The sequence below is a fragment of the Panthera uncia genome, assembly GCF_023721935.1.
Source record: "Panthera uncia isolate 11264 chromosome B3 unlocalized genomic scaffold, Puncia_PCG_1.0 HiC_scaffold_1, whole genome shotgun sequence".
In the NCBI taxonomy this organism is placed as follows: domain Eukaryota; kingdom Metazoa; phylum Chordata; class Mammalia; order Carnivora; family Felidae; genus Panthera; species Panthera uncia.
The window spans coordinates 46,504,860-46,529,238 of NW_026057582.1; the positions used below are offsets into that span (position 1 = coordinate 46,504,860).

Consider the following 24,379-nt stretch of genomic DNA (forward strand, 5'->3'; position numbering starts at 1 on the left):
TGCCTCGAGAACGAGGGGCGCCCGGGACCCCACCACCACCCCGTCGCCCTGCCAGCCTGCAGCTGCACACGCCACCACGGGGTTCCCCCTTGGCGCTGAAGTCCTCTCCTGCGGCGCCGCTGCCCTCGGACTTGGAGGGCCATTTGGTCTTGGGGGAGGGGCTCGTAGGCCCCGCGGAGCAGCCCCTGCAGGAGGGCGGGAGCGAGCCCGGCCGCTCTCGGGTTGCGGAGGCGGAGCGGAGCGGAGCAGCGCTCCCGGCAGCCCTGGCCGGAGGCTTCTACCTCGCCAGCCCCGCTGCTCCCGCGACCGCTGCCTTAGAAAACTTTTAACGAGAACCAGATGTGGCAGCCGCTGTCGAACTTTCCCCGAGCCGGCGATTGGTCCCCGGCCGAGGGCCGCAGCCAGTCTGAGCGCTGCGAGGGCCCGGAGTCCCCGCCCGCCCGGGCGCCCGCGGGGATCCAGGTTGGAGGCAGGCGCGGCGCAACTAGCGGGCTGGCGGGCCGGGCCGGGACGCGCTCTGCGGCGGGGCAGCCCAGGAGCCGAGCCAGCATGCGGGGGGACCGGGCGTTGCCGCCGCCGCCGCTGCTGCCGCTGCTGTTATTGCTGCTGCTGTCCCGGGCCGCGGCGCTGCACCCGGACGAGCTCTTCCCCTACGGGCAGTCTTGGGGGGACCAGCTCCTGCAGGAGGGCGACGACGAAAGCTCAGCCGCGGTGAAGCTGGCGAGTCCCTTGCGCTTCTACGAAGCTCAGTTCAGCTACCTCTACGTAAGTTCAGCCCCCGCTTGGTGTGGGAACCGGCAGATGTCTCGCAGCTTCTTCCCAGGGGTCCGTGTGGTGTGGCTCTCACCGAACCCCTGCCTTCCGAGGAGGAGGAAATAGTCCGCACGCCCTGCTGTCCCCGAGCGCCCCTGGGGTGGGAGCTGGCTTTGCAGCGATGCTGCTGTCTGACTTGCTTTTCTCTACCTCGAGAGGAAGAGCGAGAATTCAGATCCACAAATTCGCAGCCACAGAAACGTCCCAGGCGGAAAAGGAGGTGGGGATGCTGGGGCGGCCAGTGGGGTTTCCAGTAAGGACCTCGAGAAGGCTGTGCGCGGGTGCAGAGCTGGTGTGTTCCCTCCTCGGACCCAGAGGTTTCCTCCAGCGTGGTGCGGAAAGTGAGAAGATACTTTAGGGCTCCTGGACCTATCGCACCCCTCCGCGGGGGTAGAGGGGGTTGGTGGGACAGCGGCTAAAGTTGCGCTAGTCGCCCTAAATCAGGAATCGGGCTCCCAGCCGGTGGGGAAGGGGGAGCTTCAAGCCCGGGCCGGTTCCCTTCCCTCCATGTGAAGCAGGGTGAGCGCACACATTTGGACCTTTGGTGGCTGCCCGTGGGCCTCCTGCCGCGTACGCGACCGTCACCTTTGTCCCCCTCCTCTCACAGGTGGGCACCAACGGTATCATCTCCACTCAGGACTTCCCTAGGGAAACCCAGTACGTGGACGATGATTTCCCCACAGACTTCCCGGCCATTGCTCCCTTCCTGGCAGACATCGACACGAGCCAGGGCAGGGGCCAGGTCCTGTACCGTGAGGACACGTCCCGGGCTGTGCTGGACCTGGCTGCCCGCTACGTGCGCTCAGGCTTCCCGCGCACCGCCGCGCACTTCACCCCCACCCACGCCTTCTTGGTCACCTGGAAGCAGGTGGGCGCCTACGAGGAGACCACACGCCGGGCGCCGCCCTCGGAAGAGGTAACTGACCAGGAGTGCTGCGCGGCTGGGCCAATGGAGGGATGGGTTTGAACTCTGGGCTGGAACTCAGGGACTGGCTTGGAGTTTCTTCTGAGTCTGCTCTCATGCTGAACCTGCCGTAGTATCTTGTGGTGGCACTTGGGCTGAAGTGACTGGGAAGTGGAGAAGGCTTCTTTAGGCATCCTCTGAGGATCTGAGAGGTGGCTACAGAATTCTAGCAAAGGGATCGGAGGGCCCCAGGGCAGATGCGGAAGGCCCTCCGAACACAAGGCGGTTCACTGTTTGGTTGTTTATTTTTAGAATCACCTCTAAGTTACAATAATTATTTCTAATTATATGTTCATTGAAGGAAAAACATTAGCAAATACAGGCAATTTAAAGAACAACCTCTCATTTTACTAGCACTCAAAGATAATCACTGTTAAACATTTTCATTTATATCTTCCGGAGTTTTTTTTCCCCTATTAATATCTGTATTTATCTGTGACTGTCTATTAACAATAATGGGTTCACACTGCACACAGTTTTGTAAACTATTTTTACCACTACATAGTGTATTGTCAATATATTTCATTGTCACAAAATACATTTCTCTGACATCATTTATAATATCTGTATAATATTCCACACAGTGAATTGACCACTGTGTTCAGTGGTCATTAAGATTATTGCCAGTTTTTCATCATTATGAATAATTTGGTGAAGCGCTTTTTTTTTTTTTTTTTTTTAAGCTAAATTTTTTGCACTTTTCCTTACTGGATAGTCTAGGAAGTGGAATTGACGGGCAAGAAAGAATACACTTTTTCTATTTTCTATTTATTTATTTATTTATTTGTTTGTTTGTTTATTTATTTATTTTAAAGTTTATTTATTTTTGAAACAGAGAGAGAGTGGGGGGGGGGGGCAGAAAGAGAGGGAGAAAGAGAGAATCCCAGGCAATCTCCATGCTGCCAGCACAGAGCCCAACGGTGGGGCTTGAAACCATGAATCGTAAAATCCTGACCTGAGCCGAAATCAAGAGTTGGGCCTTTAACCGACAGAACCACAAGCGCCCCTATTTTTTTTTTTTTATTTTTTAAGAAAGCTTATTTACTTTGAGAGAGAGTGTGTATGAGTGTGTGTGTGTGTGTGTGTGTGTGTGTGCGCGTGTGTGCACGCACGCACGCACAAGTTAGGTAGGGACAGAGAGCATGAGAGAGAGAATCCTAAGCAGGCTCTGTGCTGTCAGCACAGAGTCCCTCACAGGGCTCCATCCCAGGAACCGTGAGATCATGACCTGAGTGAAATTAAGAGTCCAGTGCTCAACCGGCTGAGCTACCCAGGCGCCCTGGGAATACACTTTCCATAAGGTTCTTGATAGCTTTTGCCAAATTGCCCTGCAGATATTAGTTTACGTGCCCCCTAGTTTACAGGGGACTGCCCTCCATTTGTTTTATAGTGTCTACCTGAGCAACTAAAACAACCCAAGCGCTCAGTCTTTAGGCTTGGCAGCAAGATCTAAATACTCCAAATGGACCTCAGGTGGGATCAGGGTAGCTTGGCAAGTGGTGAACTGCCTCATTCTTAGAATAGGTAAGGGCTCCTGTGAAATTAGACCTGAATCTAAAATGGCGTACTCAAAGGGCTGAAACTCTTATAATTTATTTCTATTTTAACTCATTATGTTTCTTAGCTGTAGAATGATGGCACATGTCCTCCCTGAAAGATCAAGATCAAGTAGCTTGTCCACACTCCCTGAGTAGTTCAAGATGGTGGCTATTCTTGTTTTGTGTTCTGTAAGAGAAATATGCCCAGAAGGCTATTCTGAAAAGATCTAGAAAAAAGTGTTTGAATTTGTGGTGGGTTTTTTTTGACATTTAATTTTTGTCAGGCAACATTTAGTTTTGTTCATTGAGTAATTTTTTTTTTTTTTTTTACAGATGTGGGTTTGACATTTCAATTATTCAATTCAACAGAATACATTCAATTCAAACAAATATATTGAGCACTTTCTTAGTGCAGGGCATTGGGCTAGGTGGGGGGTTGGAGAAAGATGAATAAGGTAAGGCTCCCCATCATTATGTTGCACTCATTCATTCACTCATCCATTCGTTTTTGTATATCAGTTCAAAACACTTACCTGCAATTAAATATACCACACCTATAATAAAAAACGTAGAAAATAAGAAAACAAATATTATTTACAATTTCAGTAACCAGAGGTTACCACTGCTAATACTTTGTGTTTTCTTCCAGTCTCTTTTTGTAAACATATGTCTTATATGTGGCAGATATGTATGTGTGTGTATAAGTAATTTATATTTAAATGTAGTTAAGATTTATTCATCCAACAAATTGTTTTTTGTACACTAACTATATTTCAGAACTGGTATAGACACAATGAAAGGAAATACTCTTTACTCCCAAAGACCTCATAGTTTTAGTGAGGACATTGATTATGTGTAATATAATATGATAAGTGTAATAGCATCTTCACTTAAGAAGACTAACGCTGACCCTTCCTGATTAGGGGACTCAATCTGGGAAGGTTTTTGTTTTTGTTTTTTAATTTTTTTAACATGTTTTTTATTTATTTTTGAGAGAGAGAGAGAGAGAATATGAGCTGGAAAGGGGCAGAGAGAGAGGGAGACACAGAATCTGAAGCAGACTCCAGGCTCTGAGCTGTCAGCATAGAGCCCACAGGGCTGGAACTCGTGAACCACGAGATCATGACCTGAGCCGAAGTCGGACGCTTAACCAACTGAGCCATCCGGGTGCCCCTCAATCTGGGAAGGTTTTAATGAGGAAGTAGTTTTGAATCTGAGTTGAGCTTAGTGGAACAGTCTCAGAAGAAATAGCATGTGACATATCACCCATGTGCTGTAAAGTGTAATGTGTTTTGGGCATTGCATGTGGTGCATTATTACTGAAGAAGAACGGTTGTTGGGCATGAGGACGAAAAGGCCATGGGGTGGGGACAGATCATGTTCTGCTGGGAGTTTGAACTTGGTTCTTTGGCAGTGGGAAGGGTTTTGAAGGATTTTAAGCAGGGGATTGATTTTTTTTTTTCTAAAGTTCTTTTTGTCTGTATTGAGAGGGTAAGGGCTCAAAGGAAAGATTACTAAAACAATTACTATATATGTTGTTTATTCAAGCTATCTACTTAATTCTTAAAACAATTATTTTATCATACTGTCTTCCCACAACAGTCTTACAAGATAAGAATTATGTTTGCATTTCACAGATAATGGCAAATAGAAGATAATACAGTTGTCCAGAATTCTCCTCGTTAGGCAAAGGCAGGCTTAGAGGACACATTTCTTGATTCTTAGTTTTTTTAATTGCCTTTATTTTAAAGTAATCTCTATACCCAGTGAGGGTTTGAACTCACAACCCTGAGATCAAGAGTCGAATGCTCTACTGACTGAGCCAGCCAGGTGCCCCAGTTGTTTTGTTTTGTTTTGTTTTGTTTTGTTTGTTTTGTTTTGTTTTACTGCTTTTAACCCAGATTTTTCATGCAAGACCCATTTCCTTGGCTCGAGTGATGTTGGTGGACACAGTAATAATTGTGCTTTTTCCACAGACTTCCAATAAATAAAGCTTGGTGTGATCTTAGTACCAAAAGAATGCTTAGAATCATATTTCATTCAAAGGAAGAATGAACTTGAAATGAAATTGGCTGCCAAGGATGCTATTGATGCCTTATTACTTCTAAATTAGTATTCCAATGCGCTAAAGAGAATTCAGCTGCATCTGTCTTACTTTTCAGTAGAATAAAGACAGATGATGTTGAGTTGAGTGAGGCTGAATCAGGGAGATGAACAGTTACACAGAAGTGCTGGGGCGGTGAAATCACAGTAGAGTTTTACAATTCCATTTTTATCAGAGCTCATTTGAAACCAAAAATTACAATACAGACAAGGTGAATTTGTTCATTATTTTTTCAGTTTCATCTGTAGCATAGGAATACTGCTCTCTCACCCAACTTTCAGGTGGTTGTCAAGCCAATGACAATATAAAAACATCTTGAAAGAAGATGTGGATTATGAAAGGTTATCCAGTGACTTTGGAAGTAATGATTCAGCCTCATTCTTAGTTTTCTCACCTGTAAAATGTGGGAGCAATGCCTACCTTACAGGATTGTTGTGAGAATTAGCTAACGTGGCATTTTTTAAACATATTTTTTAAATTGTATTTATTTATTTTAACAAAGAGAGAGAGAGAAGCAGAGAGAGAGGGAGAAACAGAAAATACCAAGGAGGCTCCATGATCAGTGCAGAGCCCGACACCATGACCGTGAGATCATGACCTGATCCGAAATCAAGAATTGGTCGCTTAACTGACTGAGCCACCCAGGCGCCCCTAACTAATGTGGCATTTTTAGGTAGGGTGACATTTTTAAGTAGTCCTTATATCCCTTTAGACCTAGTGGGTATGGTTGCTCAGCCAATCTGTGTTCCTTTGTGTGGGCTTGATAGGACCAGATTCTAGTTTTTTTAAATTTTTCTATCTTGTAAGGACACTGTGATGGAAGCCCTTTGCATAAGGATTCTTTAAATACTAGGTTTTCTGAATTGCAACTTTTGTCTGGTCTCTTTTGGGTGGGAAGTACAAGAGGATTTGTAGATTCCATCTCTCTTTTACTTTTCTAGTTAAAATCATTCCTCAGACATCGCCATATGCTCATTTGGCTTTGGGATTTGTTTCATTTCGAAAGGAGATAAGGGTTCTTCTGTTTGGAGAGAGGATGTTTTTTTCAGTTACCCGCATTGAAGGTTCTTCTGAATACTTTAAAGAGCCCTGTGATTTGAGCTCTTATTTTAATAGTTCTTTGGAGATAGATTTTGGCAAGCAGTAATCTGCCTTGCCTGAAGCACTGTGTGAGTTCTGTGTGGCTTTCTTGAACCCTGACATGCTAACCTGATGTCACAGAGTTGCCGGAAACTTGAAGATATCAAAGGAATGGCATCTTTACCATGTAAAACAATTTCAGTTGTTGCTCTTTCTTTCCATGGGTATTCATGGTGGGTATGACAGGACATGGTACCTGATGTTGCAGGAATGGCCAGGGGTGATTGCAACTAAAAAAAAAAAAAAAAGAAAAAGAAAAAAAATGAGTAGTGTTTATCAGTTCAGGTAATCTGAGATTCCTTGAACTGTCTTAGGTACCTCACAGGGCAAAGCAGTCATGGTATTGGCCTTCAAAGAACTTGTTGATGGAGGTAAAGAGGACTAGTGTTTACTTTAGCTATGGTTTTGGGGGGAGGGAGGTATTGTTTTGTTGTTTGAGTGATGGGAGTTATGGAGAACTGGGTCACACAGATCTGTGTGACATGGGGGGATGTTCTGTTGGAATTTAAGTTGGCCTGGAAAGACGGAAAGAATGGACCTTGAGAATAAGGCAGCAAGAGAAGTTGTTCCAAGTGAGGCTTTTCCTGAGGCCGGAGAAATGGATGAAGGGATTGCACAAGATGGGCGGAAGGTTGCACTTCAGAGGCCTTACTGTGGGGACAAGGTGTGTTGACTTGTGTCACAGGATGATTGTCGTTGATGGAAGGGGTGGGTCCAGAGAGAAAATGGGAGGTAAAAGCAGGACTTTGTTGTAGGTCACTGACTTCTGGAGCTGAAGTCCAGAAGAGGAGAAGTCTGAGGTTCTATCTGAAAGAGTTTAACCTGACTCTAAGATATAGTTGTGAAGATGTACTCAACAGAGACATATATGGAAATTGCTTAATGAAATGCTGAAGTTTTGCTAAAGGCTAAGAGTCAGGAATGATGTCACGTTAGAGACTAGAGAATTTATCTCTGTAGGATTTAGGGCATAAAAATGAATGAAGGGAAGTCTTGTGTGTGACGGCAATGTATGGGTACTGGGAGATGGAGAAATCTGTTAAAGAGTGGAGATTAGTGCTTGCACCAAACACTGGAGGCCAGAAGTCAGTGATGCCACCGCTGTAGAGAACATGTGACCCTAAGGAAGACAGACAGGAAAGAGAACTTTGTGACACTTGTAGGGAGTTATCCTACTTCTTAATTTTCATTTTTTTTTTAAAGTTTTTTGGTAAGTATGTATGTTTGTATGTATGTATGTATTTATTTACTTTAAATGTTTATTTATTTTTGAGAGAGAGACAGAGCATGAACAGGGGAGGGGCAGAGAGAGAGGGAGACACGGAATCTGAAACAGGCTTCAGGCTCTGAGCTGTCAGCACAGAGTCGGATGCAGGACTTGAACTCACAAACCATGAGATCATGACCTGAGCCGAAGTTGGACACTTAACCAACTGATCCACCCAGACACCCCGAGTTTTTATTTATTTATTTTTGAGAGAGAGACAGAAGAGGGAGCAGGGGAGAGTCAGAAAGAGAGAAAAACAGAGAGAGAATCCTAAGCAGGCTCCGCACTGTTAGCACAGAGCTCGATGCAGGGCTCAAACCCATGAACCACAAGATCATGACCTGAGCACAAACCAAGAGTCAGACGCTTAACCCTGACTGAGCCACCCAGGTGCCCCTTTCATTGTAATTTTTGTAATTCACTATAGGCAAACTTGTTTGGGACAAGGCTGGCTGGCGCTGTTCTGATTTTTTGCCAGATGACCGAAATCAACTGCATGAATTGTAAACTCAGAAGTTTGTAGAAGGGCATGTTTTATATCTGCCAGCATGGCTCTGCTGAGCGTCAACACTGATTGGTGATGTCCCATACCTGCAGGGGAGAGTCAGACCCTGCCTGGTTTCTACTGATGACTCTGGCTTGTCTCTCTTTCTGATAACAAGATGGGAGAAACCTTGAAACAAGGCAGCCACTGGCCCTGATCCTTCCTGTGCTGCCCCTCTTCCCACAGAGGTCACTCTCTCCTCCCTGGGATCCTAAGGAAGTTGGGAACCAGTGACCCTTTTGTGGGGTTTGGCGGCCCATCTGAGGGTTTGTCTTCAGAGACAGAGCATGTGGGGTTCTTGCAAAGGCGCTAGTCTCCAGAAATGTGAAGACCCTTCCGGTCTGGAAGCCAGTTGAGGGGTACTTTGGGAGGAGGACCCCTTCAGGACTTCATGCAGTGTGGTCTTTAGCAATTAGATGTAGAATTTTGTGGGGCCGAGACAGAGAACTTCAAAAGAGATCATTTGGTGTGTGGGTGGTTTTTGAACAGCCAACCTCTTTTGGCCTGTACTTTGGGATCATAAATTCTATCTAAAACCCTCCTATTGGCCTGTTTCAGTGGAGACAAGTGGATTAAATAAAGGCTTATCACCTGTCTAGTAAGCACTTGGCTCAGGGATGGCATATAAAAGGCACTGAATAAATTTTCATTGGAATGAATTTATTGACTGATTGACTGAAAGAATGAATAAAATAAAGTGCTAAATTCCCAGGCCCTGCAGTAAAAGCCAGACACTCCCCTTCACAGCTCTGTTTACTTTCTCCCTCCCTTCTTCCCCCATTCCCTTCAGTTCCCTCGCAGTCTCTAGGACCCCCCTCCTCCTTATCTTACAAAATTTCTCTAAACTCAGAACCAGGATGCTTCCTTCCTCACATTTGCCATAGGTAATCAATGCCAGGAGCTTTGAAAGCTTAGATAATTACAACAGGTCCTTTCTCCTTCCTCGAGTACTTTTCTTTCCCTAGCCGAACTTTGTTGATTCTGATAAATGGGGTACTCTGAAGTTACGGAATCAACATTAATTGATGATGTAGTATGTATTATGTAGAGATATGATGCAGAGTAGGCTTTGTTGACATTCAGCAGAAGTTATGGTTTCCTAGCTTTGAGACGTTCTAGAAAGCGTCCTCTGCCTTTTGTTTTCGGAACAGTCGAGTTTGCTAATGAAACAATCCACAACTACAAAAATAACAAGTACACTAGTGCCTCCCCCTCCCACCCCCCCACCCCCGCTCCACCTCTGCCATCTTTAAGTGTGTGTGCTTAAAGAAAGCAAGAAAGCAAGCAGGGGTGCCTCGCTGGCTCGGTTGGTAGAGAATGTGACTCTCAATCTCAGGGCCCCATTTGGGCGTAGAGATTACTTAAAAATAAAATCTTTAAAGGGGTGCCTGGGGGGGCACCTGGGTGGCTCAGTCAGTTGAGTGTCTGACCTCAGCTGAGGTCATGATCTCGCGGTCTGTGAGTTCGAGCCCCACGTCAGGCTTTGTGCTGACAGCTCGGAACCTGGAGCCTGCTTCAGATTCTGTGCCTCCCTCTCTCTCTGCCCCAACCCACTCGCATTCTGTCTCTGTCTCTCTCAAAAATAAATAAACATTAAAAATAAATAAATAAATAAATAAATAAATGAAGGCGTGCCTGGGTGGCTCAGTAGGTTAAGCGTCCAGCGCTGATTTCGGTTCAGGTCATGATCTAGCAGTTCACGAGTTCAAACCCTGCATCAGGCTCTGCACTGACAGTGTGGAGCCTGCTTGGAATTCTCTCTCTCTGCCCCTACCCCATTCACACTCTCTCTCTCTCTCTCAAAATAAATAAATAAACTTAAAAAGAAAATAAAATCTTTTAAAAAAAGGAAGCAAAGCAAGGTAAGTTTTTCCGTTAGAGAACAAAAAGAAAGGTTGTGTGCCTTCTTTTTTTCTTTAAAAGCGTTTTAACACCTGAATTGCTTTGTCCTATAAGCAAAACCTCAAAACTGTACTTTGAAATTAAGCTTGTGAAAGGCAGAGTAAACACTAGAAGAGTCTGAGCACCATATGGGGAAGGGCCATGGACAGAACGAAATGCAGGACACTTTCCTCTTGTTTCCTCTTTTATTTAGTAAGATGTGATGTTCTTCTCTCTGCCTGCTTTTATCTGTCTAGCAAAATGGAGAAATAATACTCCTTACCAGTAAATAAGAGTCACATTATTTAGGAAGTAGTGTTATTTATAAATACTTCCCAGTCCCCTACCAAATTGTAAAAGGAGGGGGATTTAGTGAGAGAAGCCTTCTTAGAGTCCTAAATATAACGTCTTTTTAAGATAAGGAAGTACCATTAACAGACCATTTGGGGTTGGGTGGAGATAGCCTTATGTAGGTAAAGGCAAAAAGTGGCTGAAAATACAAGAGTGAAATGAACTTTAAGGAGTGATTCTATAAGGACGTGGGTGTTGGGTTTGTGGCTAATTCAGTCTCTCACTCTGGTCTGCTTTGGCTCCTCCTGTGTTTATTAGCATTCACAGGCTGCCTCTGTGACGCCTCCCCAGCCCAACCCTAAGGTCTCACACACCCTCCTCTGGCCTCTACTATCTTGTCCGCCAACTCTCCTGAATTCCAGTCATGGCCATTCCTTCTCCGAAATAGTGAGAATGTCCTGGGCAGAAAGTCTCCCTTCCTTTGTTTCTTCAGCACCAAGCATAATGTCTAGTGCTTTGTAGGCACATAGTAGGCACTTGGCTGAATTAATGTGCGAGTGGATTAATAATGGAGTTTACAAACACATAAACAGCTAACTAAGCAAGATGAGGTGAATGCTAACGAGAAATACCCACAAAGGTGTTGTGGATGGTCGGAGAACAGAAATAAATCTACAGGGAATCACAAAATGCCTCAGAAGGATAGTGTTGGAATGTTAGGAAGGTTTCCAGGCACAGGGAAACATGAGCAAAAATACATAAGCAGTAAAATACATGACACAGATGGGGAATGTTACGTAGTCCGATGAAGATGCAGTGGATCTAAACCTGGGGAAAGAGTTTAGGGCACTTACAAACCGCCCTGAATGGCACGCTAAGGAGTAGTTAGGGTGGCCTAGTGGCACAGGGCATAGACTCTGGAGCCGGCTGGCCTGCCATCACGTACTAGCTACCAGCCCTTAGGCAGATCTCTTAGCCCTCAAGTCTTGTTTCCTGATCTGTGAAGTGAGGGTAGGCTAACTCGCGTGCTGGTGTGAAAAGGCGGCAGAAAGAGGAAAGAGAGCAAGGGTGTGAGAACAGTAAGGAGGCCTTTAGATCATCCACTGGCCAACACCATGCCTGCCCATCACGGGTATTCAGTAACAGATGAATGAATGAATGAATGAATGAATGAATGATCCACATGAGTTCCTGGGACAGTGAACTAGGCCAGTGGCTGTGGGAATATACAGGTTAATTTTGGTCCTTGCTCTTAGCTCTTAAAGAGGTTTGGATGAGAACAATATGAAACCTTAAAAACGTTATTTTTGTGGGGCGCCTGGGTGGCTCAGTCGGTTAAGCGTCCGACTTCGGCTCAGGTCACGATCTCGCGGTATGTGAGTTCGAGCCCCGCGTCGGGCTCTGTGCTGACTGCTCAGAGCCTGGAGCCTGTTTCAGATTCTGTGTCTCCCTCTCTCTCTGACCCTCCCCCGTTCGTGCTCTGTCTCTCTCTGTCTCAAAAATAAATAAACATTAAAAAAAAAAATTTAGAAAAAAAAAACACGTTATTTTTGTAACCTGTGTTTCTTACCTATGCACATCTCAAGTGTTAATCTAAATGATAAAAAAAGAATTATAATAGTATAGCTTACAAAATTGTAACTTGGAGAGGAAATTGAGAAGAATATAAGGTACAAAAGCAATTTGGAGGAATCCTAAGAAGGGGGCAAACCCTTTGTATTTTATGATGCTTTGTCTGCATTCTGTTTTGTTTTTCTTTTCTGTTTCTTTTATTAAAAATATTTCCTATTTTTTGTTTTTCATAGCGGAACACTTTCCAGGCAGTTTTGGCGTCTGATGAGTCTGATACCTACGCCCTCTTTCTTTACCCTGCCAATGGCCTTCAGTTCTTTGGAACCCGCCCCAAAGAGTCTTATAACGTCCAGCTCGAGCTTCCTGCCCGGGTGGGCTTCTGCCGAGGGGAGGTCGATGACCTGAAGAGAGAGGGTCCCTACTTCAGCTTGACAAGCACTGAACAGTCTGTGAAGAATCTCTACCAGTAAGTAACTCAGGGCATAAGCCCTTCCCTGTCTGATGTTGAGGACCCTTTGGAGCTACCCAAACTCAAGCGGCCATAAGACCATTAAATAATATCTTGGGGGCTTCTACTGGAGGCATCAGGTCAAAACCAGGAACTAGATTAGACCCTAGGGGGAACAAAGTCACCAAAATATAAAAGGCCCTTTATTTTTCCTGCCCTATTGGGTATAGATACCGGAAACAGAACAGTGTTTATGTGTTTGCACAGCCACTGAGGCTTGCTATGGAAAACATTGCTCTTGGAGCCACATAAAAATGTCCAGTAATATAACTGCCCAGACTGAGATTTTTCCAAGTTAATCATTTCACCGGAGGAGATGTTGTGATTTAGTCTTTTAGGCAGATACACGTTAAAAGTTAAATCAAGTATAGTGTAATTTGGGGAAAAGGGAAAACCAAACACATTGGTAGCATTTTCGAGGTCTCAGGGTTTCTGTATGGCTTCATTAACTGAAACCATACTGGTTGGTTTTCCATGAGGTCGCCAGAACTGAGCACATTCCTCAGTGCCATCAGAGGCTTCCTCTGCCAGTGCAATAATATGCCCTTGTGCTATGTGTCCGTCCGCATCAACACCCTATCTGGGTCGGCACCATTTCATAACTTACTAATTTCAGGGCTTGTAAAAACTATCTTTGCTTTTATTCCTTTCCCTAATACTGGGCTAGAATCCAGGCGGACTACACTGTTTACTTAGCCTTCCTTAACTGTGTCTCCCTTCCATTATGTTATTCCTGGGCACTGCAGTACCTCACACTTTTACATGCCATCCGCTCTGCTCAGCTATCAGAGAGCAGGCCCTACAACCAGATCTGGTTACTTAGTGCTGACATGTTTTGAGGGCTTAGTAGTTGCCAAACATCATGTAAAACACTTTCCAGAAGTTGTCTTGGTTAAAACTCACAGGAATCCTGGGAGGTAAGTTCTACTATCTTCTCAATTTGCTAAATGAGCTTAGGGAAGTTAAATTACGATCTCAAAGTAATTAAGTGGCAAGGCCAAAACTCAAGCACAAGTCTGGAGTCCCCAACTCCTTCTTTTGTGCTGAATCCCGCTCCGCTTTCCCAGTCTTCTGACCAACCTTGGGCATCTTTAGGTCTCCATCCAGGCTGCCTTTTAGTTCAGACGTGAGAAAATTTAGCTGCTTGCTTTCTCTCCTCTGGTTTCACCTTCCTTTTCGTCTCTGGAGGCCACAGATTCTCTACTCCTCAGACGTTATTAAGAGTTCACACTGGGCAAAGCACTTGAAATGCAAAGATGTTTGAGACAGCGGCCCTGCACACTGTCTAGCAACCTATACTCTGGTAGACAGACAAATAAATGGGTAGAATTTCAGCACTGGAATGAGTGTTGACTCTACTCCTGGTACAGGAGGCGGTGGGGGCCAAAAAGTCTGTAGGAAAAAGCAGTTGCGCTCCCCACCACGGTGATAAAAACCCTTTGGAACTAACACACATGCTTACACATGTGCACACACACATGCACACACACGTGCACACAAAGACTTGCACGTGCATACACACACACACGCAGCACTCCCATTTACCTCCCTCCGTGCCTCATTTGTGTCTTTGATGCTTCTTCTGAGTTCCTTGCTGAGAACAGAAGATAGGGGACTGACAGATTTTTCTGAAGTATAGCTCATACTTAATATAAAATATAAAGTACAAACACACGGAATAATGTGAAATAAAAGCACAAACTACCCATTATCACTGCTTCAAGCAATAACCAGTATTAGCAGTCATTCTAACTTAAGAATTATGCAAAAACTTTCTAAAACCAAAATGGTTCTTTTGCTATACATGTAGCATTTTCCCATTTATCAATGTCTTATAGGTATCATTCACTAAGATAATCTGTTCGTTTTGTCGTTTTAAGGCTATCGGACATTGCATCATTTTTATACCACACTATTAAGATAAAAACTTACTGATGAATTTGTTTTTTATCTTTCCTTTTAGAAATATCATTGCAGTACACAGCATAACACACATTGCTCAGATTCTTATTTCTGGTAAAGATAACTTCTTAAGAGTGGAATTGCTGAGAAAGGATAGATACAGTTTTAACACTTTGATTTACATCAACAAACTGCCGTTCAGAAATGTGCAGTTTCTATGCTCACCAATAGTATAGAACTGTGATCAACAGCTTCTTGTTAATATTTGTGAATCTGGTAGGTATCAATTGCTATCCTCACTCTAATTTCTTTGATTAGATCCTTACTCTCGTTTCTTTGATTACACCTTTTCATAGGTGTAATAGCCATTTATCCATCTTTGTGACTTCTCTGCCCATGCCCTTTGCTATTTTCTACTGGGGTGTGCACGGAGAGCTCTTATAAATAAAAATTACAGCAAGAGTATTAATTCTGTCATATGCTGTGAATATTTTTGCCCAGTTCATCTTTAAAGTTACTCCACATCAAGAAGCTGTAGGTTTAGTGTCATCAAAGATAGTACTCTTTTCCTTTGTTATTCTTAGAGAGGCTTTCCCTACCTCCCCATTGTGGAAACGGTCCTCAGTTTAACCTTCTATTTTACTTTTCCGAATTTAAATTTTCAAAAATACACAGAAAAGTGGGGAAAATAGCTGAATGAATACCCAGAAGCTCATCAGTTAGATTTAGAAGCTGTTGACATTTTGCCATATTATTCATCATTTTTAAAACACTTAAGTATTTTAAGGTAAATCACAAACATCATGCTAATGCTAAATACTAAATACTTCAGTATGCATCTCTAAATAATAAAATTATCTTTCTAGTCAGTGGAATCTTTGTCTTCCTCAAACTTGTCTTATAATTGTGAACTTAAAGGTAATGGATTATCTAATCCATAGTGTATTTGGCATAACTCCTCTTCTGCAAATTTAAATGCGAATGCACACATTTGTGTTTTTTGAAATTATACTTTTCTGTCTCCTGAAAGACAGTAATTACTAAGTACTAATCGTGTGCAGGGCCTCATGCTAGGCATTTTATGTGGTGTTCTTACTTAATCCTCCTAACAGCCCAGGGAGGAAGGCACTGTCATCCCACTTTGTGGCCTTGTTTTCCTTTGTAGAAAATAAATTAAATTTTCTCTATCTCTGAGCTTTCCAAATGACCTCGGATTTTAGGATAAACTCAAACTGGTTACTTTCCCATCACGCACAACAACAAAAACCAGGAGAGTGATTTATATTTCATTAGAGAGTTGTTTTATTTAGCTGTTTTCTGCCATAATTTGTATTTTCCTAGTCTTTGAAACTTTTATAGTTTTTCTAACTTCAAGAAGAAATTTCATAGCTGCAACCCCTCTGATGCGATAATAAACTAACTATCCTCAGATCCTCAGGATTCTCTCTTCTTACTTAAGCGTTCCTTATTTGCTTGCCGGAAAAACACCAACATGGAATCTTAGAACGTACCAAGCATATATAGCATACTGCACAAGAGATCACAGTTTTGTTTTCTCTGCTCCTCTTTCCCTAAGGTAACTATAAGAGCAGCAGCAGAAACAATAACCACAACACACACACACACACACACACACACACACACACACACACACGATAGAGAGTGGGAGAGGGGAAGGTGGACAGGAGGAGAGGAAGAAAAGGGCAAGGGATGGGCAGACAAGGAGGGAAGGAGACATTCTTAGAATTGTACTGAAGTTATTATTGCTGTGGAAATCCATGTGAACATGATGAGTTCCTACCCAAATGAGCAATGATTCTTATAATGATTCGATAAATTTGTTATTCTCTAAATTAAGCCTTATGACTCACTGACCCCCATAATTTTTTTTGATTAGAGGGGGGACTTTGAGCTTGGTATTTTGCACATACACCAGAGGAGTACAGAAACTGGTGCATTCAAACTAGCCAGACCCTTGTTTGTTCAAGTTTTTGTTGTTGTTGTTTGTTTTTGTTTTTATTTTTTTTAGAAGTCTTTTATGTAGTTCTCTTTAGAATGTATCATTGACTAAAATAATGGATCCTTGGGGCATTGAGAGAACTGAGTGGGGTCCATGTTCTTTTCTAATAAAGAAAACACGTGAGCTCTCTGGTTCCAGATGTTTTTGAACACCTCTCGCCTATAACCCATGGAATTTTGATTAAACTATTTCCTTTTTTTTTCTTTTTTAAGGTTATTTATTTATTTTGAGAGAGAGAGAGTGCATGTGCACATGCGGGGGTGCGGGGACAGGAAGAGAGGGAGAGAGAGAGAATCCTAAGCAGGCTCTGCCTGGTCAGTGCTAAGCCTGATATGGGACTTGATCCCACTAACCGTGAGATCATGACCTGAGCTGAAATCAAGAGTTGCACGCTTAATGGACAGAGCCACTCAGGTGCCCCAAAACTACTTTCTGATATTCCCCTTAACTTTGTTCTGCGTTTGCTCAACATTTTTTACACTTGGGCATGTATATTTCTTTGAGTGTTTTTACATTGACTCACAATTCTATGTGAGTTAGTTTATATTGCTTAATCCATGTGATTAAACAGTGAAATGTCTGTAACAGTCTGAAGACCAGTGATCATTCAGATGCCGATTGACTCTAGTATATTGGTTTTCTGACATAAGGTAGATATTTAGAGCATGGGCTTTGGTGTTAGTGGTGAATTCGTGTCCAAGCTTTGCCAGTTATTAGTTGTATGACCTTAAGAAGATTGGTTAGCCTCTCTAAACTATTTTCACCTCTGTAAAATTGGGCATAATGACTGCCCCTACCTTGTAGATTGTACAGAAGAACATTAAGCACTTGGTATATCACTAAATCTCAAAAGTACGTAGTTGTCACTGTTTTAAGTGTTTAACAAAGTTGTATAAGCATACATTTTTCCAAGTGTGTTAAAAGTAGAGGACGTATAAAATATTCCTGCATTCTCTATTTGTTTTCAAATAGCCAGATTTTAGATAAAACATGTGAATTTTAGAGATTTTTTTTCTTTTTTAAAACGTTTATTTATTTTTGAGGGAGAGCGGAGGAGGGGCAGGGAGAGAAGGAGAGAGAGAATCTCAAGCAGGTTCTGTACTGTCAGCGCAGAGCCTGATGCGGGGCTCAAACTCACAAACCGAGAGATCATGCCCTGAGCTGACAGCAAGAGTCAGAGGCCAAATTGACTGAGCCACCCGGGTGCCCCTTAAAGCAGATTTCTAATTTGATGGTCCAGCATTCTGAAAGCTAATGTTGAGTAAGAGGTAGTTTACATCAAAATTCCAGTATAATCCTTTTAGTTAGCACATAAGCCTGGTTTTATTTGGTTTTATACACTGATGAAAACTCTGAATCTGATCTTAACAGTGTTTCAGTTTTCAAATAAATTGCTCACCTTTGTTGGATGGTGGGCGAATGGACACTTTGGTCATGCACTGTTTCCTTTTTATTTAGACAAAGCAACCTGGGGGCTCCTGGAGTGTGGGCTTTTCATATCGGCAGCACCCCCCGACTGGACAATATCAGGCCAGCAGCACTTGGAGGGGACCTTTCCAAAGGCCACTCTGCAGCTCCCCCCGAGCGTTCCTTCGGCCTCCCTGAGGTCCTGGAAAGTGACTACACTGACAATTTGGATTATTATGATGAGAATGAGAATGAGGGGGGAGTCGAATATGCTCCGAGTGAACCAGAGGAAGCACTGAATGGCCACAGCAGTGTTGATGTTTCCTTCCAATCGAAAGCTGAGTCAAGACCCATGGGGGGTGGAATGTCTCCACCGAATTCTGATCTGGCCTCCCCTTTGCCGCATCTGACCTCTAGTAACTGGCCATTCTACCCTGAAACGGAATCTGCCACCTTGAACCCTCAACCCAAAGAGGGGAGACATCCGTGGGGGATGGACACCCCAGATTTAAACATTCGCGTTGAGTCTTCTGAACAGCCAGGGACCAGAGGCCCAGCTCCATCAGAAATAGAAGGAGAGTCACTGGATCCTTCCCAGGGGACCCTGCCTCCGTATTCTGAAAACAAAAGCATCAACCCCTACACATTTGGAGGGGCACCACCATCAGAAGAGGATGTTCCTCCAGCCCTCCCTGAAGGAAAGGTCGTTCTTCTAAACTATCCCTTGCCAGCTCACAGTATACCACTGGGTCGAGGGAGGCAAGTGTTAGGGGTGGAAGACGTCATCACTTCCAACACTGGGGGTAAGTGCGTGAGAAAACCGGGCGCTGAGATTTCATTTTTAAAATGCTGGTTTTGCGCAGAGTTATGATTTTTCCCTCCAGGGAGTTGGTGAAACGTTCAGCAAAATGAAGATTGGAACTGACTTTTAAACCTACGTTTCAGGAGACAGAGTATCTTTCCTCTGCCAAGTAAATCTTGGCAGGCAAAGTCTGTTGGAATCTCTTGACCATTAATAATGTTTTTTTTTTTTTTTTTTTTAAATGGGCCTCACGAAGTAAGTGGGGAAGAACTAGGTTGTTCGTGCCGGCTGTGCTGTCATAGTGTAATGAAGTGTTTCAGTTTGAAAGTTCAGCAAAGGTGAGGCGCCTGGGTGGCTCAGTCAGTCGGTTGACCATCCGACTTCAGCTCAGGTCATGATCTCACAGTTTGTGAGTTCGGGCCCCACGTCAGGCTCGTCGCTGACAGCTCGGAGCCTGGAGCCTGCTTCGGATTCTGTGTCTCCCTCGCTCTCTGCCCCTCCCCCGCTTACCATCTGTCTGTGTGTGTCTCTCTCGCTTTCTGTCTCTCTCAAAAATAAACAAATATTAAAAAAAAAAAAGTTCAGCAAAGGTAAAGTGTTCTGAGGCTTCATATACATTATAGTGACGGAGGGGTGAAGGCTTTAGTTTCAAGTGGCTGGTTGTGCTGGCTCAGACGCACATTCCAGATTCTTGCTCTGTTATGGGATAATGCTTGTGCTCCCCTTAGTTAGAGATGCATTGGTGGTGTGTGGGAGGGGAGACCCCTGGGGAAAGAAAGTTGCTAACCACCTGTGCCCTGTCATTTCTGGTTCATGGCTGTGCGGCTGTGGTATTCACCTCCCTGCAGTCTTGTCCTCATTTTATGACTCACTGACCAGTGTGAGGGGGCCAGGAAAGAAATGCCAAGAGGAGGCCGTGATTAATTAATACAGACATGGAGCCATGTTGCCTTCTCTTCCAAATAGAGTCTTGTCACATCAGCTCTTTCTTCCCAGTCAGGGACGTAAACACATGAGTGGGAAACCGAGCACAAATTCATTCCAGTTCCAGGGACTGCTCATCTGACCTCTAATAGGAGGTGAGAGGCCCGAGGTGAAAGCACTCTTCAGGACCTCTGCCCTGCCCCCTGCCCCACCTTTGCTGTTTCCCATTCCTTTTGTAGTAAAAATGTGTTGACCTAGCAGAGGGCCTTCTGGGTTCTTCTGCTGTGGTAGCGATCTCGAAGGACATGCTCAAAGAAGCGCTTATTTTAGGAGGAAAGAAGCTATTTTGTGACAAAAGTGGCATTGTGTAATGATTAGAGGGAGAACACTGGTGTCAGACTTAGGTTTGAATCCTAGCTGCCTTGCTTGCTTGCACGCTCACTTGCTGGGTGACCTGAGGCAGCTCATGAAACCCTCAAGCCTCTGATTTCTCCTCAGTTTGCTGAGGGGACTATATGAGATAACAAAGTTCTCAGTGTCTGCACTACCTGATCCTTAATAAATGGTGGCTGCTTTTACTAATGATGGAAGATTTAAGGCAGTAGGAATGAGGTGGGCGGGGGTTGGCTAGAGGTTAGACAAGGGGCTTGTTAATGCCTTAATTTGTGCCTAAGGGCCACTTTTCTGTCAAATGGAAGATGTGAATTTTATTGGAAGCCTTTTCAGTGAAAATTCCATACATCTAAGGAATATTTAAAGCCACGTATCAAAGATTTTTAAGAAAGGGAATTTGGAGGTAAAGACGCAGTCCTAAAATGGTCTTGTCCCTTGTGATTTCCTGCCCTGGGAAGAGGTTGGAATATTAAGAAGCCCATCTGTGGAAGTGATTGATTGAAGGGTTAGGAAGAAAGGGGCTGCCTAGCCTGCTTTGAGCTGTGAGAGGTTGAGCTTGCTGGAGCGAGGGGAGGAGGCTTAAGGAATATAGAGAACAGAGGCAGCAGCCATAACCCTTCTGGGGCACGAACTATGGTATTTAGCAGCTGCTGGAGGGCGTCTACTCCTGACGTCTTAGAAATGGCAAAATGCATATGAAAAAGCTGATTAGTACACGGAGACATTTAGGAAAAAAAAAATATCTAACTAGAAATTTTTGAACTGTGAGGAGAAAAAAAATCGGCAACCTCAGAGAGCACAGATAAAACTTGAGAGCAGAGAGGGAAAATCAGTTCTGATTTTCAGGCTTTAGGAAGACTGTGTGGATTATAGAACCGTGCACTTAGTGGATACTTTTTTTTTTCAAATGGAAACATTGGCACCCCAGAGGTCCATCAAGCAGAAATGGACTTCCTCTGGGATAGCTGGTGGAGGGGGGTAAGCAGTGACTCACACGGAAATTTGCCTGCAAGTGCCCAGCGGTGAGCCACCTGCCTGGCCGTTTCTACTGACGGAGTGGGGGAGCAGGGATCTGGGTGTTGGGTGACCTGAGCTTGAGTCCCAGCTCTACTGTGTGGTTTGGGCTAAGACATATACTCTGGCCCTCGTTTTCCTCAGCTATTAAGTGGAGAAAATGTAAACCTTGTGAAGTGGCTGTGAGGATTGGAATTGAGTATGGCAAGCACCATGCCCAGTGCATTTTTAATTTCCCCTTTAAAACTTACAGGTCATCTTGCCGAACCAAAATACTAAGATTTAAAGAACCCCCAAATATCTCTTCCTCTCTTTTCAAATTTTTTTTCCCTTAGAGACTCTTTTTATAGACTTTTCTTCTTGTTGAGAAATCTAGATTCTTTTCAGAACCTGTGTACCACACTCACGAATGTCCCAGTCACTCTCTGGTTTGTTTTTTTTTTTTCATTTGTTTATTTTGAGAGAGGGAGAGGGAGGGGCCCAAAAAGGAGGGAGAGGATCCCAAGCAGGCTCTGCACTATCAGCGCAGAGCCTGACACGGGGCTCCAACTCACGAGCCGTGAGATCGTGACCTGAGGTGCCATCAAGTTGGACGCTTAACCGACAGAGTCACCCAGGCGCCCCCCACCCCCCCGCCCCAGTCACACTCCAGTTCTGGCCTCAAATGCATTGTTTGCTTTGTTCTATTTTCAGAGACCACAGAGCCAGCACTATAATGGAAATGCAAGCATCTTCTATCTAAGGTGCCTTGTTTGTGCAGGGAGCTCCAGGAGCTGGTCGACAGAGCAGAGAGTTACCCGAGTGCCTGCCTCACGCCCTGCTCTGACCGAGGCACTAGTGGACTTTTTGGCTGGCATTTGTCACATACCCCCTGGGACTCTAGGTGGGAACTTGCTTTAGTTTGTGCTGTCACGATCAGTCTTCAAAATTGCCCTGTGAAGTGGAGATACTGTCATTCTTCCCATGTTACGGAGGAAGAAGCTGAAGCCTGGAAATACTGAGTGATTTGTCTGAATAAGAGAGAAGGGAGCCACGGAAGGATTGGCACATGCTGTAAGGTGACACAGCGGAGGGCAGACCCACACGTCCCTGCAGTCTGGGAAGTCTTTGTGAAGGAAGAGGGCCTTGAGCCAGACTATGGCATCAGAGTCTGAGTTTAGAGAGGGAAACTGGGGAAGTGGTCTGGACAGAGGACTGACGTGTGAAAATGGAGAGCGAGAGAGTGGATGGGGTGGAGGAGAGAGGTAAGGACTATGGCTGACCAGGACCAGGACCAGGACCAGGACCAGGACCAGGACCAGGACCAGGACTGACTGTGAGGTGGGTAGTGGGCATGACGACTTACAGAGCTCTTAGGTGTTCCTGTACCTGCTGGGGTGGTGCTGTGAGCACCTTCATCTAACCTCAGTCTGCATGATGAAACCTCAGCCATCCGTACTCCACCGTGGGATCCTGGTGTCCCCACTTACACGACAGTCGAGCCGGGAAGGCCCAGGGTACCACAGGGATTTCCCTGTGGCTTCTAGTCCAACCCTCCTTTTGGCTTTGGGAAAGGCTGCAGGAATGTGTTACTCACGCAGCTTCCACCCTGGGATGAATCAGAGCAAGCTCTGCCTCCCCCTCCAGCATCTCTCCCAGGGACACGTCCAGGTTGCTGAGGGTCTGTGAGCACGAAGGCTTCCCATACCTGTGGAGACCCCTGCATGGGAGAGCCTGCTGGTGACATGACAGTGGATGTAAACCACTGCCCATACCAACCCCCACGCCTCGACTCCTAATAACTATGTGCCCAATGGCATCACATACACACACACACACACACACACGCACGCACACGCACACACACCCCAGAAGAAAACAAACTGAAAACTGGAGGGAAAAGTATACCACTGTTTTGTTTTGTTTTAATGTTTATTTTTGAGAGAGAGGCAGAGCGCAAGCGGGAGAGGGGCAGAGAGAGAGGGAGACACAGAACCTGAAGCAGATTCCAGGCCTAACTCATGAGCTGCAAGATCATGACCTGAGCCCAGCCAGACGCCCAACTGACTGAGCCACCTAGGTGCCCCTATACCACTGTTTTTCATTACAGAGTTGGATGTGGTTTTTCTTACTAATCAATCATTCTACAAGGCAGGGAAACTTAGGAAGATCTTTCCTGCAGTGAAAATGTGGGTCCTTTTCTTGAGCAGTAAAAGCTGTTGAAAGTAAAAAAAAAAAAAACAACAAACAAAAACAAAGTCACTCCAGGTGCCAGGGGCAGCCTCCTGCCGGAAGTCCTCCTTCCCCTCTGTGTCCTACCTGCCTGGAGCCAGCCGTCTGCCACCTTTCACGTGGCTGGGCCAGAGCCCTTAGGGAAGAGGGCAGGACCAAGGCTGAAGACCAGCGCTTACGTGCTGCCAGCAGAATGAAGACTGAAGGACAGATCAAATCTAGAGCAGAGAAGTTTTCCTTTTTTTTTTTTTTTTTTTTTAATTTAGGCTTCACGCCCAGCAGGGAGCCTAGTCCGGGGCCTAGCACAAGGCTTGAACTCATGACCCTGAGATCAATACCTGAGCTGAAATCAAGAGATGCTTAACCAACAGAGCCACCGAGGCACCCTTATTTTCAATTTTCTTTTTTTTTTTTTTTAGAGAAGTTTTCCATTTTTGTGAAGAACTCCCAATGAAGACGAATCTCAGGAACTTTGGCAGGTGCCTTTCCTTCTCATATGTATCCCCACCCCACTTTTCTTTCCAGAAGGATCTGAGAAGAGTGAAAAAGCCTTAAAGGGGAAAAACAAATGAGATTTGAAAGCCCTCATGTTAACAAAGCCTTTGTAAACTGAGCACATTCAAACCTGGCTGGCCTCTGCCCTCCTGCTGTGCTAGGCACAAGCCAGCCGACTTGTCTCTAACGTTTTTGACTCTCTGTGACAGGTGCGCCCAGGCAGAGAGTGGGTCCCAGGAGGGTCTGGAAGACAGCCTGTGGGTAAATACAGGAGAGAAGCAGCCATGGAAGATGATTTCTCCAAGTGTGGTCTCTAGTCCCCTAGTGTCTGATTCATCTGGGGCCCTTGCTTAAAATGCCAATTTCCACACCCTTCCTCCACCTTCTGAGCCAGAATCTGCATTTTTAAACTAGGTCCCCTGGTGATTCCAAAGTAATGGAAAGAACATAGGATTTAGAGCCAGAAGATCATATCACCTCCATGGGCCTCAGTTTCTCATCTGTAAAATGGAAACAATATCTCTTCCCCAGAATAGGAAGAAGTGGATGAAAATACATTCAAAACTCTGATGTAAAGAGGCATATATAA

The 24,379-nt window shown here is 44.8% G+C and overlaps 1 protein-coding gene across 2 annotated transcripts in view; it reads left to right on the forward strand.

Moving 5' to 3' along the window:
• The first annotated feature begins 254 nt into the window (after nt 1–254).
• Nucleotides 255–24,379, forward strand: part of NID2 (nidogen 2) — a 69,238-nt gene continuing 45,113 nt past the window's right edge. For both annotated transcript variants that reach the window (XR_007453712.1, XM_049612781.1), the window contains exons 1-4: nt 255–765; nt 1,421–1,729; nt 12,348–12,580; nt 18,003–18,754. Coding sequence is in view for 1 of the 2 variants with exons in the window: in XM_049612781.1 (XP_049468738.1) it covers nt 340–765; nt 1,421–1,729; nt 12,348–12,580; nt 18,003–18,754 (1,720 nt within the window). In the remaining variant the exon portion in view is untranslated. The remainder of the gene's footprint in view (nt 766–1,420; nt 1,730–12,347; nt 12,581–18,002; nt 18,755–24,379) is intronic.